The sequence below is a fragment of the Microtus oregoni genome, unplaced genomic scaffold (genome assembly GCF_018167655.1).
Source record: "Microtus oregoni isolate MIOR12 unplaced genomic scaffold, Mior012 000041F_ref0000270, whole genome shotgun sequence".
Taxonomy (NCBI): Eukaryota; Metazoa; Chordata; class Mammalia; order Rodentia; family Cricetidae; genus Microtus; species Microtus oregoni.
The window spans coordinates 3,578,162-3,596,706 of NW_024543208.1; the positions used below are offsets into that span (position 1 = coordinate 3,578,162).

Genomic DNA, 18,545 nt, shown 5'->3' on the forward strand with positions numbered 1-18,545 from the left:
TTTGTAACTGTTGTGGAGGGGAACAAATGAAGAAAGGCTATGGCCTCACTTTCTGCCTGCTCATCCTCTTTCTGACCCCTCCTGACAAGACTTGTTTAAGCCTAGTATGAATGACCAAAGCCTTTTAAAAATTTTAATTTGAACTTCGTAGTGCTAGGTTTGACAAAGCAGAGTTCTGCTCTTAAATGTATTTGACTAAGTACTTTTTCAGTAAGGCCGATAATTCACATTGTTGGAAATACATCAAGTCGAACAGTAGCCGTAGGGGATTTTCACTAGTATGCCTCACATATAGACTCACACAAGACTGAAAAAGTTTCCTTAAGCAAGTTACTCTCTAAATTATATTCTGAGCTCATTTTTTTTTTGGTCTGGGTTATTATCTAAATGATAAATTCATAGGCTGAAATTCCTATTCTCAAGGTCAAACTGAGCAGACCAGGCCTTGATAGTGGCAATGAATTTTGGGCACAATGACTCCCAAATGTTAGTTGTATTTATTTCAGGGCAAATGATGTAATGTGCCAAAGCTTTTCATTGCACTGTACTTCAAAACCTTGTCATAAAGTAATGAGGTCATCTGTGGCTATAATTCCAGCCTCTTGGCTAACTTTGGTGTCATTTAAACTCACTTGGTCCACTAAAAGCATAAAATGGGAAGAATCCTCTTCCAGATTAAACTTCAGTGAATGACTGCTCTGGACCTAAAAAAAACACGAAAATATTCTAATATTTAATCCCAAGGCACTTGCTTTATGTTTTCTAAATAAACCCTACCAAATGGTAATCTTGGGGATGATGTTGATAAATTATGACAGCTGCCTATATCTGAAATGTGAATGGAAGCAAGATAGGGTTTGATCAGTGAAGGAGAAGCAGGAATGCAGTCACATAAACAACTGATGGTAAATGATTTTGATTGGCCAACTTCAAAAGACTTCTCAGCACATCTATAGTGCACACCCCACAAGAGTTCTATAGACTACCATTTACTGCACACTGGCAATAACCTTTGTAGTCTCCTTTTGGGTATAATATTACATTAAACATTTGGCGTAAGAACTCCAGGTTAAGAAAGTTTAGAAAATTGAAAGATCATATTCATATATGTTAATAAAAACAGACACACAAACATTACATACATACTTAGTAAAAATTATTCAAATCATCAATGATTACACATAGCATTAGATTTTTTGATATTGTGAAAAAATTAGATTATGTAATAATTAGGTGGGAATATCTCTCGTATGTGTCTCTCCTATGGCTGGTTTAATTTTTTTGTCACCCATGACGTATATTTGTTGCAAGGAGTTGCTTGTTTGTCCTGACCGCCCAGAACTGAAATAATTACACAGAAATCATATTATTTAAATCACTGCTTGGCCCATTAGCTCTAGCTTCTTATTGGCTAACTCCTACATCTTAATTCAACCCATCTCCATTAATCTGTGTATCACTATGAGGTCGTGGCATACCAGTAAAGTTTCAGCATGTCTATCTCCAGTGGCTCCATGGTGGCTCTCTCTCCTACTTCCTTCTCTGAGCATTCAATCCAGTTTTCCCTACCTACCTAAATTCTGCCCTATCAAGCCAAGGCAGTTTCTTTATTCATTATCCAATAAAAACAACATGTAGACAGAAGGATCTCCCACACCATATAGTCATACACTGAATGTTTTTATCATGCTCTAATTTGCTCATTTAGATTTGGAGATGATTGTGATCTATTTTACATGGTTATTGTGGGGAGTGAATGAACTGAGTTCATTTATACTTCTTGAAAGAGTATCTGGTACCCAGTGAGTGTTACCTAATGGCCATCATCATCGTTCTATAGAAACCTATGTTTGGCAACAGAATTGTAAGGTAAATTCCTGTTCTTTTATCCTGGAAATTGGAGCGCACGTGAGTGGCCCACCTGGATGAATACATGGAATTTAGATCCAGATTTGCCAAACAGATCATGTCTAATCCGCTGCTCCTCTATAAATGCCTTTTATCGCATATGATTTTAGTTGTAGCAATAAGCTTAAATTTCACAGACATTTTTAGAGCATGATAAATTAAATATTATTGATACATGTCATAGGAACAAATTATTCCTTAGCCAGAGGGCTTTCTTGCACATTATTAGATTTTGAGTCAGCTGGGTACATTTGTGGCTCTCAGTGTAGAACAGACTATATTGCCTGTGGTTGCTGACAGAAGCATTTGCGTCTGGAGAAGGCCAGTAACTATTTCCTCTCAATTTCTGCCTTGATTCTAACAGCATTTTTTCCAGTTTTTGAAAATTTTGATTTATGTGTGTGAGTGTCTTCCCATATTTACCATATGTATGCTGGTACCCACAGAGGCCAAAAGAGAGCCTTACATCCTGTGCAGCTTCAGCTATAAATGGTTGTGAGCCACCATTTGCCTTAAGGAAATCAAACTTAGGTCGACGGAAAGAGAAGCTGGGTCCCTTGACTGCTGGACCATCTATTACTCCATCTTCTGTCAGCATTTCTTTGTACAAAGTATATCTCACCAATTTGGCTTTCCAGCATAAAAACCAAGCATAATAGTTTTGCTGCCATATCTGCCTAATCCCTTTAAGTTTTGTTTACCAAGATAAAGTTGATGTTTGCTCTTAGGTACATAGGGTTTTCCTAGTTTATACTCAAACACACCCCCTTTCCCCACAGTCATTAAAACAAAATAAAAGTTTTGTCTAAAAAGGCAGTAAAAATTGATCACTTGCTTCCAGAGGCATTCAAGACTGCTAAAGGCTTCTTCTTAGCTAGTTTCTATAAAATAATATGTGACAGGAGAAGACAAAGATAACATTACATTGTTTTCAAATCAATTGTCATATCATTAATGAGATTTCCTCCCAAGGAAAGTCAATAAACAGCAATAAATTACTCAAATATTAATTTAAATTTTCCTTTTCTTTAGAAATATAAGAAGTGTGTGCATATGTTGATGTGTGTGTGTGAATCTGTTTTCTTTCCTTCACAATATTGAAATTTATTCTTATTCACCCTACTGACCATGTCACCAGTCTAAATACTTACTCATCAGAGCTGTATTATAGGCAAAGTTGACTCAATGGGAAAATGTCAAGAGTGTCTTTCCAACTGGATAGTGAAAAATGTAAGTGGAGCCAGGAACAGGAATGAGTGACAATGAGTTCTTCGAATACATAAATCAAAGTTATTCATTACATTCCTAGTCTGATAACTTTGGAGAATTTTCTTCATATATATTATCCCATTTGTAAAATGGCAGCATCTTTTATGGATACATAATAATTAGCATGTAGGTGGCTTTGACTGGTTACTAATTGTTCCATGTATCTCCCATGAGACCAGGCTTTTGTGCATCAAGCTGTCCTTCTTCCTTTAACAGGTTATGATGTACTATTGGCCTTTTAAAGAATTTCGTTAGTGTAGGAAATTATATGAGCTTCCAGGGAAGGTCTAATGCCCTGTGTTTTGATGTCTGGCCCTTGCAAATCACTTTGGCTTCTTAACTAACAGGAAGCAAGGGATTGAAAATCACAGCTGAGAGTCAGTGATGCTGACTTGCTGCAGAAAAGGTGAACAGACTGGACCAGGTTCTTCCTAGTCCCGGACTAATTTCTCCTCTAAGACATCAATAAGTTGGTTGTTTATGTTTCTTTTTTCTGTTTGTCACTTTTTCCTTAAGCTGCTTAAGGAGATATCTAGGAAACGCAGAAGCATCCGTTATGGGAGAGAAGTTGAATTAAAGCCATATATTGCTGCTCACTTTGATGTCCTTCCCACTGAGTTCACCCTGGGGGATGACAAACATTATGGTGGATTTACAAACAAGCAACTGCAAAGTGGACAAGAATATGTTTTCTTTGTGTTAGCAGTGATGGACCATGCAGAGTCTGTAAGTTAATTATGATGGCTTCTGTTTCCCCCACTTGTTCATTTTCAACACTGTGCATGTTTATTTGGGGATGCATCCCAAATAATTCTCACAAACTGGCATTAATGTAACATTGGGTTGCCTGGCCTTCAAGCATTACTGAGTATTATGCAGGACCCTACTTTACAAACTAGGTGGAGGCTCAGATGACAGAAATTTCAGGCAGATGTGAAGCACCAAATGGATGGAGGTCTATAGCACACAGCATAGCATTCCCTCCATTACCACTAAGGTTTTTCTCTCTTTATTTTGTTGAAAATGATTTACTTTAAGAAAAACATCCAGGGGATGTTAACCTATGTGTTTGGTAGGAAACAAAAGGCTCCCTCGTTCAAATCGCATGTTGAAAAATGTGGACAAGGGCAGTTATTTAATTCATTCTCCTGTAACTGTGAATATATAGTGCCTTTATCAAGATTTACCAGACTGTGTCTCTAAGAAGAGGTGAGTACAAGCAGCTTCTTCAACTATAGGAATGTATGAGTGACTTTATCAGCGAAAAGCCAAGAAACTTACACAATAATTCAAAGAGAGTGAGAATCCCTTAGGTACTCTAAATAATGAGTTGTCTTGTTTTATGTAATTCATCTTACTTCTGTGTCATTTTATGCTTCAGTTGCTTTGAGGGCTTTACAAAATGAAAAGAAAAATGGGGAGAAACAGTAGACTGGAAAGAAGGTAGCTGTTTAACGTGGCAGTTTGCTTTAACATTTAACAGATATATTCCTGTGTCCTAAGCAACACTTAACGTCTGGCATGTTTGGCAGCTGAGTTGAGTTGGCCTCTTTATTTAAGAAGCCCACAGTTTATGAAAGGTCCATGTATCAGGACTGTGTTCTCTTGTATAGCAGGTACTGTCTTCCAATGGCTAGAGATGTTCTCCCATGGGAAATCAGAGAACAAAGGCAGCCACATTTACCAGTATGTCTAAATGTCATGTCATGATTTTCATGGCGTTTCAATACATCACAATGCTCTCTGGATGATTTTAAAGTAAACTATCAGGGGAATGGAATAGTAAGAATCATTTTTTTCACTAAAAATAAAATAGACAGACACGTAAGAGGAAAATTCATCCTATAGTTCTAGGAATGTTTCAAAAGGTGTACTTAAAATGCCTAGGTAAATCACAGAATTCAGCTAAGACATATCACCCAATCTTGCAGACTGGTGATGTTGCCTTCCTTGGGAACTGTGGGTTCTGAAGTCTCCCAAGTATTCCTACTCATGTGTAGAATTCTCATCATTGATATATTTTGTCTCTCCCTTATTCTTTCATCCCACTATCTCATTAATGCTAGAAGTAATAAAAATTTTCAAATGTTTCTTAATTCCCCCCATTTTTCCAAAATTTTTTTTCGTTTGATGTTATCAAGCATCTGTATTACCTAACCTTTAATTTCTTTCCTATTCCCCCATTACTTTTTATTTCCAACTTCATGTTTTGAATTTGGCTTGTTTAAGGATTTTGGCTTTTATTTTTTCAACTAAGTCCACATGGAGCTAGCTGTACAGGACTATCTACTGGAGCATGGGGAGCTCTCATGTTCTGCTTTCCTGCAGAACTCTCCATTGTCTAAGAATGCCCCATCTAGGGGTGGGACTTGATTACCCACCCAACACTACCATACTGGGATTTTTATCCGGTTTGATGCTCTTCAGGTTTTGCACTGCTGAGTGCTTGCGTCCAAAAAACACACTTCCCTTGTACTCATCCACTGCCTCTGACTCTTTCAGTCTTTACACTCTGTTTTTTCTGATAATCTTTGAGCCTTGAAAGGAGGGCATATAATTGATATAGATGTCCCGTCTAGAGCTGGTCACTGTTACTCTATAGACTCTTGTTCTCTGCATGCTGATACGTTATGGATCTCTATGTTAATAACCTCCTACCAGAAAAAGAAGTTTCTCTGATGAAGTTGAGAGATGCACTAATAGATGAATGAAATGATGGTTCATTCATTAGGAGTCCATTTAATGCTGTGTTCATTTAGTAGAGCTGTAATAGTAAGTTCTCCCCTAGAACCTGAGGCCTCTCTAGCCATAAGTTCTTTGCCCCAGTTTTTTATATTGTATGTCTTGACAATCCTCTCAAAATAAACAATGTTTTACCTATATGACATGTGTGATTAGGTCAATGTGTGCTTCATGGCCAAAAACTGTATCCATTTTTCAGTGATATGGTACTTTTGGAAGCTTCAGATCTCATTGCAGATTAGTAATAATAACTATAATCTTTCCAATTGTTGCTTTGCAGTTTTCAAAAACAAAAACCCTTTTTCTATTCTTTTTACCTCCCTTAACACAGCTTTTTGCTATTTTGTTGTCTCCCCTTAGGAGTATCACAAACTGGTTTTGAATGTTATAATCTTTAATCTTTTTTATTATTTCTTCCCACTAAGCAAATTCTACTTTCCATGAGGCTGGTATTATTTTCTGCCTGTTCTTTCTTTTTCTTTTTACATAAATCTCTTCCCTGACTTAAGTTAGAAATTCATGTGCTCTGGAAAGCCCTTTCTTTAAATTTCCATTTTGATTGTCCATTTTGATTATTATCTCCATTTGGTAAAGACCTTCAAATCATCTGGCTTGTTCACTTCTATCAACTTGAGATTAGCCTACAAAATGGAAGGAATCCTAAGAAACCAAACATATGAAGAATTATGTTTCCTTGGTATATAAGCTCAATGTTCAGTTGTTTTATGTAAATCATTATGTAATATATATTATCTACATAAATCATATCTATCCATTCATATTCCAGTACTTCCTATACCTCTTCCTCTCTCTCTCTCTTGCTTTAAAGTTATATCTCAGAAATTTTCAAAAATATACTGAATTTTCATGTTTGATTCATAGAAAAACTTGAAAGTCTTTAAACCTCTGTCCTGGGAAGTAAAGAAAACAGAAAGCAATAGCAAAATTCAAATATGCAGGGGAGCATGATCTTTGCTTGTCTTTTGAGCTTATTCTAAATTTAGACTATGTGCCTTAATGTAAATCTTTGGAAAATGGAAATTAAAAAACTTAACCTATATTTGCTGATTTTGAACAAGTATATCCAATTTTGTCTTGGCATTCTCAGCCACTTGAAAAGATGAGTTTGTTGTTGTTGTTGTTGTTGTTGTTGTAGTATTTTTTTCCACAAAAATTTGTTGAGAACTTTCTAAATACAATTACTATGCTAGCCACTCTAAACAAATAAACAAACAGCATATAAATCCCAAACCTTCCAGGAGTTTAGTTTCATCAGAGAAGATCAACTGTTCATCAACATCTTTGAAAACAGAATCTCATTTATGCCATCACCAGGAAATGAATGACTAGATGAAATTGTTATGTTTGTATCCAGTGTTATTTTAGGACTGAATTCCACCAGTAAACAAGGCAGTGTTTAAGTGGGTCCTTGGAAAGGAGCTGCATTTTTAGAGATAAGGGTTATAGAGCTTGTGGATATGTTAATTAGTAAGGATGGAACATTTAGGATGCAACAACAAAAACTCACTGTGATAGAATGTTTTAAATATGGTAAGAAGGTTTAAAGCAAAAGTGCCAAGGCTCCTGATAACCATGGTGAGGTACCCAGGTTTCACAGACAGATTTCATACAAGAAAGCCCCTTGAAGGCAAGTTAGAATGATAACTCCAGTAGCAGCTATAATCAATAAAATGCAGGACTCTAGCTATGTACAGAAGCGCACTAAGGGGATTTTAATGAACAAATGGTATCTATGACACCAGCAGTTTAACCTCTGGTTACTGATAAGTCAAACCTGTAGTCTCTCTTCACATGAAAGAGTAAAGAAGATCAAAAAAAAAGTAAAGGGATCAAGACAAAGCTATAACTGGTCAGAAGGGAAGCTCTTCATTTGAACCTGAATGTTCAGGCAATTGAAAGTGGAACTCTCTTGTTCAAATAGTTAAAACCAGTAGGAAGGAGCTAATGAAGTACAGGATTAAGAAAGCCAGCAAGGGACTTAGTAAGTGTTGCTCAACAGGGGCAGGTCTGAAAAGATACTAAAAACCTAAGGACTGAAGAAAGACAATTAGATTTAGTAACTGCTATAATAGTGCTAAAGCTCCCAGGTGCTGCTAACAGATGAGTTAATGGAAGAAGACACATGCAGCCAGTGGGGCTGGACTGACTTGGAGTAAAACTCAGAACTTAAACGTGGTGGGATCAAGAAGATGCTTTGTTTTATTTTAGTGTATGAGTGTTTTTGGCTTTCTTTTTGTTGTTTTGTTTTACAGAGACAGGGTTTCTCTGTGTAACAGCCTTGGCTGTCCTGGTCTCAAACTCAAAGAAATCCACTTGCCTCAGCCCCTCATGTGCAAAAATGCTTCATTTAAAATGGGACAAAGTGGAGTGAAATAGGATATTACAGGGGGAAAAAAAGCATGTTCTTTATTGAGCTTTGAAGATAAGCTATCAATTTCCTTTTGGAAAAAAGCATATGAACTCCTAATTGGTAGCTGTTATAGGGTTAAATAGAAGCTACCAAAACCCTCAAGTTCTAATAATTATGCTTCCCAAAGCTATACCATCATTTCCATACATTTTGATTTCTAATTGGCACTCTCTTTTGTAACTGTAGACTTAAGTGCCCTAGAAATGGAGAAGACTGATAAATGCTGGCGTGCTCTAACATTGCACTAAATAATGATTTGTTTTTCTATGAAAATGTTTGCCAGTGCTGATCTCTGTAACTTCATGACATGGATTATCTCATGTCTAAGATCTTGGAACAACAGTGTTTCTGACTTCAGAGTTGCTCCTTGCTCATTGGATTGTTTAGTTAGATTTTAGCAGGCTCAACCCGTAAACACTGAAAAATATCCTAAAATCACACCCTTTTGGATTTCAGAGCATTTGGACTACCTGTTTTAGATTAGGAATACTCTATTCTAACATCTTTATTTTTACATAGTAATGAATATATTACCACAATGCAAATGGTTACCGAATGTTGCTTCTTTTTAAAAGATAGTTCTTAATTTTGACATTAATATAATTACATTATTTTACCTCTTCCTTTCAACCCTCCATGTACTTCCCTTGTTCTCAAATTCATAACCTATTTTTCTTTAATAGTGTGTGTGTGCCTAAAAATATATAAATACAACCTGTTCAGCTAGTATAATGTTACTTGTATGTACATGTCGTTAGGAAAGACCATTTGGTGTTGGATAACCAGTTGGTGAGCTGTTCCCTATAGAAGACTACTTCTCATCTCTTAGCCTTCCATAGTTACCTTTAATTCTTTATGTAGAGTAGATGCCTAATGAGATTTTCTTTTCTTTTCTAAATTACCATGTCTATTGGTATCCTTGTTCTTAGGCAGCCATTTTGGTAGAATTTCATGAGTGTTGTGTTCCTGACATTTCCAGGAGACACAATCTCATAGTACACTTCCTGTTCCTCTGGCTCTTACAATATTATCCTTCTACTTCTTCGTCCACAGTGACCCTGGTGCTTTAGGTATAGGCTTGGTGCTGTAGATGCATCAGTAGAAACTGATCTCCACGACTCTGCATTTTGCTCAGTTGTAGTTTCCTGCAATGATGTTTCTCTTCTTGTTGTAAAGAAAAGTTTCCTTTGATGAGGAATGAGAATTATATTTGTCTGTAGATATTAGGATAAATGTTGAGAGTATAGTTAGGGATCATGCTGATTTCATACAGTGACTGTTATAGATTCTCCTTCAAGATCTATGATTTCACTAGCTGCAGACAGTTGGCCATGTTTACAGTACCAGGTGTGGTTTCTCCCTTGGCAAGTGGACCTTAAGTCCAATTGGAGTGTTGTTGATTGCCACCGAAACATCTGTGCCACTACTGCACCCTTGGAGTTATCGTGCCATTTTAGCTGTTGGTATAGTTCATAGGCATCATGGAGGGGTAACAACACTATTGATTATTTTCCTCCTTTAGCTTGTGTGGCTCCTTTCAGTACCGTGAATACTAGTCTTTTTTTTTTTTTATTGAGAAAAGGAAAACAAAAGTATTCGCCTCCTCCCAGCCTCCCATTTCCCTCCCCCTCCTCCCACCCTTCTCCCCCTCCCCCAAACTCCTCCCCCCTCCCTCTCCAGTCCATAGAGCAGTCAGGGTTCCCTGTCTCCGTCCATGTCCAGGAAGGTGAACAACCAAACTGGCTAGGCTCCTTAAAGGAGGAGGCTTTCAGGTCAGATTCAGCTCAGGTCCCCTGAGTCCTATGTCTGAAGTGCTTAGCATCTTTAGCAATAGGAACTTCATTTGACTTCTAGGAGACAACCAAAAGAAAGAGAAATAGCTTGTCTGGGGGAATCCTTTGGACAACCCTAAGCAATAACTCAAAAGAAAGCTTCTCATGCCTGTTGTTGGGAATTTGTTAGATAGACTTTGACTCTTGAAGGGAACATTGTAAGTCCAGATTTGATAATTAATGGTATTTTTGACTTCATGAAAAAAAAAAAAATATATATATATATATATATACATTCATTCCATGATAAAGGTACCTTTGAAGTTATTTATACCATTCAAAATGATTTTGTTATATCTCGCTCATTTCCAGCACTGTAAAATATTCTTCTTCCTCTAATACTTCCCTATTTTGTTTTCTTTTTAAACTCATCCAGTGTTTGGTTAATATGTTTTCATCAACCTGTCAACAAATGCATTATATCATGTTTTCCTCTCATTTTAGTGCAAAAAAATACCCTTTAGAAAGTTATTTTCTAACTGTTGGACTCTGTTTATCCTTAGAAAATGTATGCAACCAGCCCATACTCCGACCCTGTTGTGTCAATGGATCTGGATCCTCAGCCAATCACAGATGAAGAGGAAGGCTTGATATGGGTCGTAGGTCCTGTCCTTGCTGTGGTCTTTATCATCTGTATTGTGATTGCTATTCTTCTGTATAAAAGGTAAGTCTGCTCTATATTTTAATTGTGATTTTGAGGATGACTTAGATTTAGAAGAATAAATCAATTTCTATGATTGTGTGGAAGATTTTTTATGATGTATTTGAAGACTGCCCAATAACTAATATTGGAAAACATGTTTTTGTCATGCCTAAAGCAAGCTTGGATAACAGAGCTTATGTCATGGTCTTTTATTGTACAGAATGCACTCTTTCAGCGTCCATATTCTGTGATGCATTTTAATGACCAGTTTTTATGATAGCAAGATATTGGTGTACCCCAAAGAGCTCATTCTATGCAAGCTTCAATTTGACTTTTAGATGATTTTTTTCTAAACACATATTTACTCATTTCGATTCATTTCATAAATCTGTTGTGCAAAAGTGCTAAAATATTGCCATTTTTGAGGGTTTAGCAAATATAACTGAATGATTAAGGATTTTTTTAAAAGAAAAAAGATAAATCATAAATTTCCTCTCAGTTTTTCTGCATCTTTTCTAAATGTTCACTATTAAATTTGTTATTAAATGCTAACTGTAGTCCTTATGCATCTCAAAAGTGACCTGATTAGTATTTTGTCATTTCTACCATTATTCCTTTGTTCTTATGTTCATAGAATAGGCTTGCTTTGGTTTTTCTTTTTGTTTTTTTTGTTTTGTTTTTCTTCATGTTCTCTTATCCTCTTTGGAGAACTGTCTTCTATAAGGGTCTATTCTATTTAATCCAATACAGAGAGAAAGTTGAAATGATAAAAGACAAAACAAAGTTAATAATCACGACCTATTAAATTGCCTAATCTATCTTGGAGTTAGAAAGAAGGAGATAAATATCCTTAGTTATCCCTTCAATCCTTTTTTTTCCTTCAGATCACTGCCATCATGCAATTGTTCAAGCTGTAAAATAGCACAGCGCTCGTGATCAATGGCAAAGTCTTCTCTTAGGGGATGATTTCCATCTCCTCAATTTAGTCTTTATCTTAGTGGTATGCATGTTAATGAAAGCGGTTACATTTTCTCACCTCTCTTTTATATAAGACATAAAAGTAGAAGAAAGGCATTGCCCGCATGCTGCAGGTCAGTCATGGATCCTATGTGAGCCAAGGCCCTTTTTACATGTGTGCTACAAGTAGTAACTGAAGAGAAAGTGTGGATTTTTTTTTAAAAAAAATCCAAATTATATTTCTCATTGTTATCTATAATATTCAAATGGTCACATCCTATACTGGGATCTAGCCAGAAAGAAAGTACCTATTCCCAGGTCCCTTTCTAACCCATGTCATGGGGGCACTTCTGATATTCAAAATGTGCAGAATGCATACCTCATTTTCAGGTCATGTTTTATTATATACCAATTAATAAGTAATCCTATTGTATTTATAAGTTAATTATGTAAATGTGTGAAATTAATAACTATAACCTTCATAATTTTTTAAAACTACAATTACATTTTCCTTGATTTATCTACATGTGCTTGAAGAGAATCAGCTAATTTATTGCTTTCCCTAATCCTGCAAGAGGAAGCATCTTATTTAAAGGTCTCATGACTCTGTTAAAAGAGTTGTATTTTCGTGTGTGCACATGTAGCCTCGTCTAATGTGATTGTCGGAAAATGCATACATCCTCGAATGCTAAGTATATTTAGCTAACCATCTGAAGGCCACGGAGCATTTCTGAAATAGAAATGCTTGCTTCAGCACTAAAAAATGTTCCTGACTTGAAATTTAAGTAGACCCAACAATGTCCTTCTTGATTATCATGAAGCAGTTCAAGAGGAAATCTGTACTCAATGAATGGTGTCTTTTATAGCTTGGATTCTGAGCAAAGTTAATTATGTAATATGTACTTCACTCTCTTTTAGGTGCCTTTGGGGTTATACACAAACCATTGATCATGACTCAAAATTGAAAGTATCATTATTGGCATTACTATAATTAATAAAATATTTATATTTTATTTCCTTATGTAAATAATGTTTAGAGATGTTAATCGCATAAAACAGAATTGGGTCCCATTGATTTGGGCATTGCCTTTACCAGATACACATGCTTACAGAATGATTCCTTGTGTGAAACAGCCAGTAGCTTTTGATGGCTTTCCATAATAATAATTGTATTTTACCCTGCAACTTGAGGCTTTGAGACTTTTTCCTTAATAGTTATATTACTATGGAAATGTGACACTATTTTATGTCATTCTGTTAATTCGACTTTTATTCTGCTCATTTTTATATCTATAATACGCTGATACAAGTGACAAAACTATTACTGAAGCTTTTAAATGGCCCAAACCCATTTACTGACTTTACACAATAATAGACTACAATTGGTAGATTTATAGTATTACAAATATTATTTATTTATTTATTTATTGTTTGTTTGTTTGTTTTTCGAGACAGGGTTTCTCTATGGCTTTGGAGCCTGTCCTGGAACTAGCTCTGTAGACCAGGCTTGTCTTGAACTCACAGAGATCCGCCTGTCTCTGCCTCCCGAGTGCTGGGATTAAAGGCGTGCACCACCATCGCCCAGCCTATTATTTATTTTTATTTCGTTGAAATGATTTTCATAATTCATTTATCCAATGACTCAACAATATGAATTTGGAAATAAGATGCTGGCAAGGCCTAGAAAAAAATTGGGTATAAATCAGGAGCCTTGAAGTCAAGGTTGGCTTCTGTGCCCAAAGGTCTAGAGAGTCTTGTCAACATCTCAAACTTCATCATTTACAAGGAAAATAAATGAACTATATGAGTGAGCTTTTTAATAATACTACTCCATTATCTGGGAACATAAAAAGATAACAGGACTTGCTTTATGTTGTTCCTACTTTATATGTATATGTGTGTATCTAATTGTGGTGTATAAACCCAGCTTATCATCATCCATCCACCACTGAAAATTAAAATTCACCAGGCCACTCATGTCTTCCACATCCATCTACTCTGCACATGCTAATATGTAGCGTTCCATAATTAATTCTAATAAAGCCAGAACATTATTTATAAAGCAAACATTTTAAAATAAAATATTAACATGAATTTGTGGGAAAGATTCAAAATGCATAATAGTGTCTTTTTCTATGTCATGGTATGGGAAAGAAAGTGCAGAATATGAGGCTAGAAAAAGCCAAGGCGTGTTATAAGCAGAAATAACATCCTTGGATATGATAGCTTAGCCCATGAAGAGAGAAATGTCTTTCCTTCTCCTTACATACCTGTGTGTATATCATGAGGGAGATGAGACACAAATAATTTTACCTTTTTCAGCTGATCGTAGAGTCTCCTGTTTGCACATCAACTTACACTAATTTCTAAATTATCATCAAGCATATCAAAGAAGACATTCATTATACCTTGTGAAAAAGGCTAAGGCCATACCTAGGTCAGGATCAGTATTATATTCTGCCACCCAAAAGCCTTCCCTGCCTGGAGTCCCAGTCTTCACTCCTTGCCACTCCTCCTACCTTTATCACTCTTCTCATCTCTTATGCCTGAGTTCCTACCTCTCTTCCTCTATTCAGGCTATCGTAAGTTCCCCTTCTACGTCCCTGAAGATCTAGTGACTGATGAGAGAACCTGTTGCATCTCTAATATTGCCCCTTGTCTTGACTCTTATTTCTCCTTGTCTCCCAAGTGCTGGGAACAGAACTACATTGAACACATTATTTTATAAGTATTCAATAGTATTAAATTTACTTTCCTCCAACTGTTTATCCTGTCATTTTCTATCAGTTTCATCTTGGCCTATGATATAAACTTACCTCTTTTCCAAGCCTTCAAATGTAGATATTTAAGCAAATATTAATGCATATGTAGGCTAAATCAAGTAATACTGCAGGAGAAGTGTTAACTCTCCATCCTTTCATATGAATCTCCAAACAGCCTTTCTCTTCCACACAGAGGAAATTCCTTACACCCCAGTCTCTGATAAACTCATTAATTTAAAAGAAAGTGAGAAGCATGCACATAAAATGGTTTTTGTTTTGTTTTTATTTTTTTAGTTCAGGATGCCAGGTAAATCACTTTACATTTAGGCCAGAATTAACTAAATAAAATAAGTGTGATATCATTGTCATCCTTCACTCTGTGTGTGTGTTTATACAGATAAATGTGATTTTTTTTGAACAGTGATGAACTGCATTGTCTATAGTATGTGTGTCTACCACACAAACACTTTACTCACTGTGTTGCCTCCAAATGAGTATTGTTCAGATTAATTCTTTCTGGAGAAAGCTATAGTCCCTGAAAAATAGTTCCATAATTAAATAGTCAATGTATTACCATAAGGAGAAGTATCTATGAGTGACTGTTGGATGTGTTTACAGAAAGTAGCACCCCCATGAATAAATGTCTGTCTTTTCAATGGCTAGTGATAAAATGCTTCTGGGAATTAGCCAAGTTATACAGAAGGGGCATGCACTTTGGTTTTATAATCACAAGTATTAAATTTTCCAATACTTAAAAATGTATTTAATCCTTTATTATAAAAAGACTTATGATTGCCTTACTTGTCAAGAAGTGTTGGAAAATTATTTCTGCTACTTTATTTCATTGTGGTGTAATGTTCCAGTGTTCAAAATTTTACTCCATGCAATGCAATTTTCAGAATTTCATGTCACTAAAGAATGACATACTTCTTAGCTGAAGGCTTTATAGTTATGAAATTCTGTTGCATTTTCATTAAGAACACTAGTTGTTTTCCTGAGTTAGATCTTAAAAATTGAATGTCATGGTCATTGTATACTTGCTGGATTGATTAATTTTCACAGCATTTTTATAAAGGAGTAAGTGAAGGTGAATGCACCAGGGAAACCCCTGCATTCTTTATTCAGTGCTGTGGTCTCATGGCTCCATCCTCTTCATAATTAGAGGCCTGCAAACATTTTGATGCACTATTGTTTACTATTATGTGTGAGCTATGTGTCTCTTCTGGTGAGCACTCCTTTTAAAAACTTGGTTGTCATGGTTACTCTTGTTACCATTGGCCAACTAACACTAAGCCTTTCTTTTTTCCTTTTTTTTTTTTTCTTTCTTTATTTATTTTGTGCTGCATTAAATGGAGCAGTAAACCTGACAGGTGAGGAATAGAGACCAAACCCCTTCCATGCTCAGTAAAGAAAAACTAAGCTACAGGTAGACTTGATGTGTTGATGAGGTGAGGGTGGGGGCTAGCATAAAAGATCCTACCTAGCAAGTGGAAGCTGGACAGAGCCTATACATAGGTAAAAATTTTGATATGAAAATGATGATGAGGGAAATATTTTGCATTTATCAGAATAAAACAAAGTATTTCATGAAAACCAAATTTAGAAAGCAGTACAGACAGTCTCTGAGTTCTATGTTCAGGGGTAAATGACTATACGTGTGTGTTAATGTGTCTGCAGGGTGGAAATGTGAGTTGTCCTGTAGACCTCTGTTTCGTTTGTTTGTACCCTTTAGGGAACACTCTTACCAAACCCAAAATTATCCCTGTGTCACCCAGACCTGATTTACAATAACAGAAATAATAATAGCTAAAATATATTTGATGATGATTTCAGATTGCTTTCTCCTTTTTAACATGCATATGCAAATCCACACTATTTATTGATATAAATGCTTGATTAAAATTCAACTAATGTAAGGATCTCAGAGGTCATTTGCCAGCATTGCATTCAGTGGCCTTTAGTGAGTGGTACCTGAGTCAACAACGCTGGGATCGCTCTTCTCTTGAGAATTTTCCAGAATTAGAAAAAAAAAGAATTAGAAATTCTTAATTCTCACCCGAGAAGACTGAAGTCCACAGGTTTGACCCAGCAGCCTATGCTAAAGTGCCGGCACAGCTGATTCTTGTGCACACTTAAGTTTGAGAATCACTGTTTGTATCGCTGTCTCTAATATAACCCTGTATTTCCCAGCAGTGAACCCTGACCAGGAGAGAGGGTCTCCGTTAGTGGACACCATGAGTTTCCATTAATCCAGGAGAAAAGTACAAGCTATTTTGATTCAGCCAAAATACACAGCACTTGTAACCTATTTCTTGTCCTCAGGCTTCATTGTAACAATGCAGGCACTTTACAGTTTATAAGCCTTCCTCCATGTGCTCATGTTAAAGTCTAACCAAAATTCAAACATCAATCTCCTTTTTCATCGGTGAAGTAACTGAGAAGACAACCTCTTTCAGATATACGTTTAGGTCGATTTGAGAACATAGTTAGGGGCAGTGAAACAATAAAATCTGAACCACTTCTTCAAATATTAACAGTAGAGTTTTTATAGGAGTTGCATTCAAAACCTGTCTCCAGATCATGAATACAATCTTCTAGACAAACTGTTTTCTTGGACATCTTTTCTCAGTGGGAGCTATGTAAAAGGAAAATAAAGGTAGCAGTTCTGATCACTGTGAAATGTCACACAATCTTTAGTTCTCTTTGCACAAGTTCTCTATATGGCAAATACTTGTCATGTTAAAAAGTAAACTGAAAATAAAATAGGATAACCTTAATAGGAATACTACAATAGGTGATATATGAATGTTTTTGACCACTGCTATAGTTTTCTAGTTGAAAATGAAATTATGGAAGCTTGGAACATCTAACCAGAAATTTCTATGGCTCAGATTCACGCCAGGCCTGGTGTAGGCTATTCCATCCTCTTCATATTTTATAATAGTCATTTTTTAAAAAAATAAACTACTTAGAATTGTTATTGATCATAGCCAATACTGTTTCTTCTAATTCTTTCTCAGGTATGCTTTGTGTGTTTGAAACACTCCAATTCTAGTAAATAATGTTTCTACTGGTAGTAAGGTTATAGGCAGCTACAATCATGCCTTTGGTTTTCATCAAACAAAGCTAAGAGAATCTTTAATCTTGCTGGTCATCTCATTTGAGCAGACGGAGTAAAAGAAAAATTAGCTATTAGATGTCCCGAAGCCCCTTTCAGTCCATCACGAACTGGAATTATATGGAATGTTTTATTTGTAAGTAATTTTAATCCTTTATTACGATCTTTCTAAGGCTCCTGTCCTGACAGCTGGTGTAATTTCCAGCTTTCCTACTATAAAAAAAATTGATTCATTATAGAATTTTCCCTCAGCATAGCCAGTGCCACTCATCATGGCCTCTGGGAAAAGAAAGATAAGGAGGCTGCTTGGTAATTCTCTCAAGAGTGAGACACTTTCCTTGCCCAGATATTTCTAATTCTACTTTCCATGCCCTGGAATGAATAGCAGCAGGGTCACTTTGGAAAGGAAGAAAGATGCAGGTTTTAGCCACTGAGTCTGGCACATCAGTAAAGAAGTGTGTCTGTGCTTACTTACCCACAAAGACTTAAGCCTGAGAAAATCTCTGGGTTGTGGCTTGAAAGGGCCAGCTGTGAGTATCCCCTGAGATCAGCTGGCAGGCTGAACTCCTTTGCATCCATTTAGCATTGCTGCCTCTTCAGTGATAAAATTAGTGCCTCCTTATTGTGAGACTGATACCCATTGCATTACTGCTACCTGAAAGTGACCATCGTGTCCTTCCTTTCACATGGGACCAAAGCTGCTGTCATCTTTCTCATTTCTCTTTCCAATCCTTCATCTCTTTTTTTTCATTTCCAGTTTCTATTCCCTGTAATTAGAGATGCCAGTACTTCAGAATCATCACTTTCCTTAGATTGACAGTGTGGCAGTACCTTCTATCCTAAGGCTCTCCCTGACAAATTTATGTAGGAAAATGTAGTCCTG

At 36.2% G+C, this 18,545-nt stretch overlaps 1 protein-coding gene across 45 annotated transcripts in view; it reads left to right on the plus strand.

Moving 5' to 3' along the window:
• Ptprd (protein tyrosine phosphatase receptor type D) overlaps window positions 1–18,545 on the plus strand; it is a 2,219,644-nt gene that overhangs the window by 2,087,257 nt on the left and 113,842 nt on the right. For 30 of the 45 annotated variants that reach the window (XM_041632294.1, XM_041632295.1, XM_041632298.1 and 27 more), the window contains 3 exons: window positions 3,694–3,903; window positions 10,686–10,846; window positions 15,903–15,914. In XM_041632294.1, the coding sequence (XP_041488228.1) occupies window positions 3,694–3,903; window positions 10,686–10,846; window positions 15,903–15,914 (383 nt within the window). The remainder of the gene's footprint in view (window positions 1–3,693; window positions 3,904–10,685; window positions 10,847–15,902; window positions 15,915–18,545) is intronic. The other 15 variants (XM_041632293.1, XM_041632301.1, XM_041632302.1 and 12 more) reach the window with 1 other exon arrangement.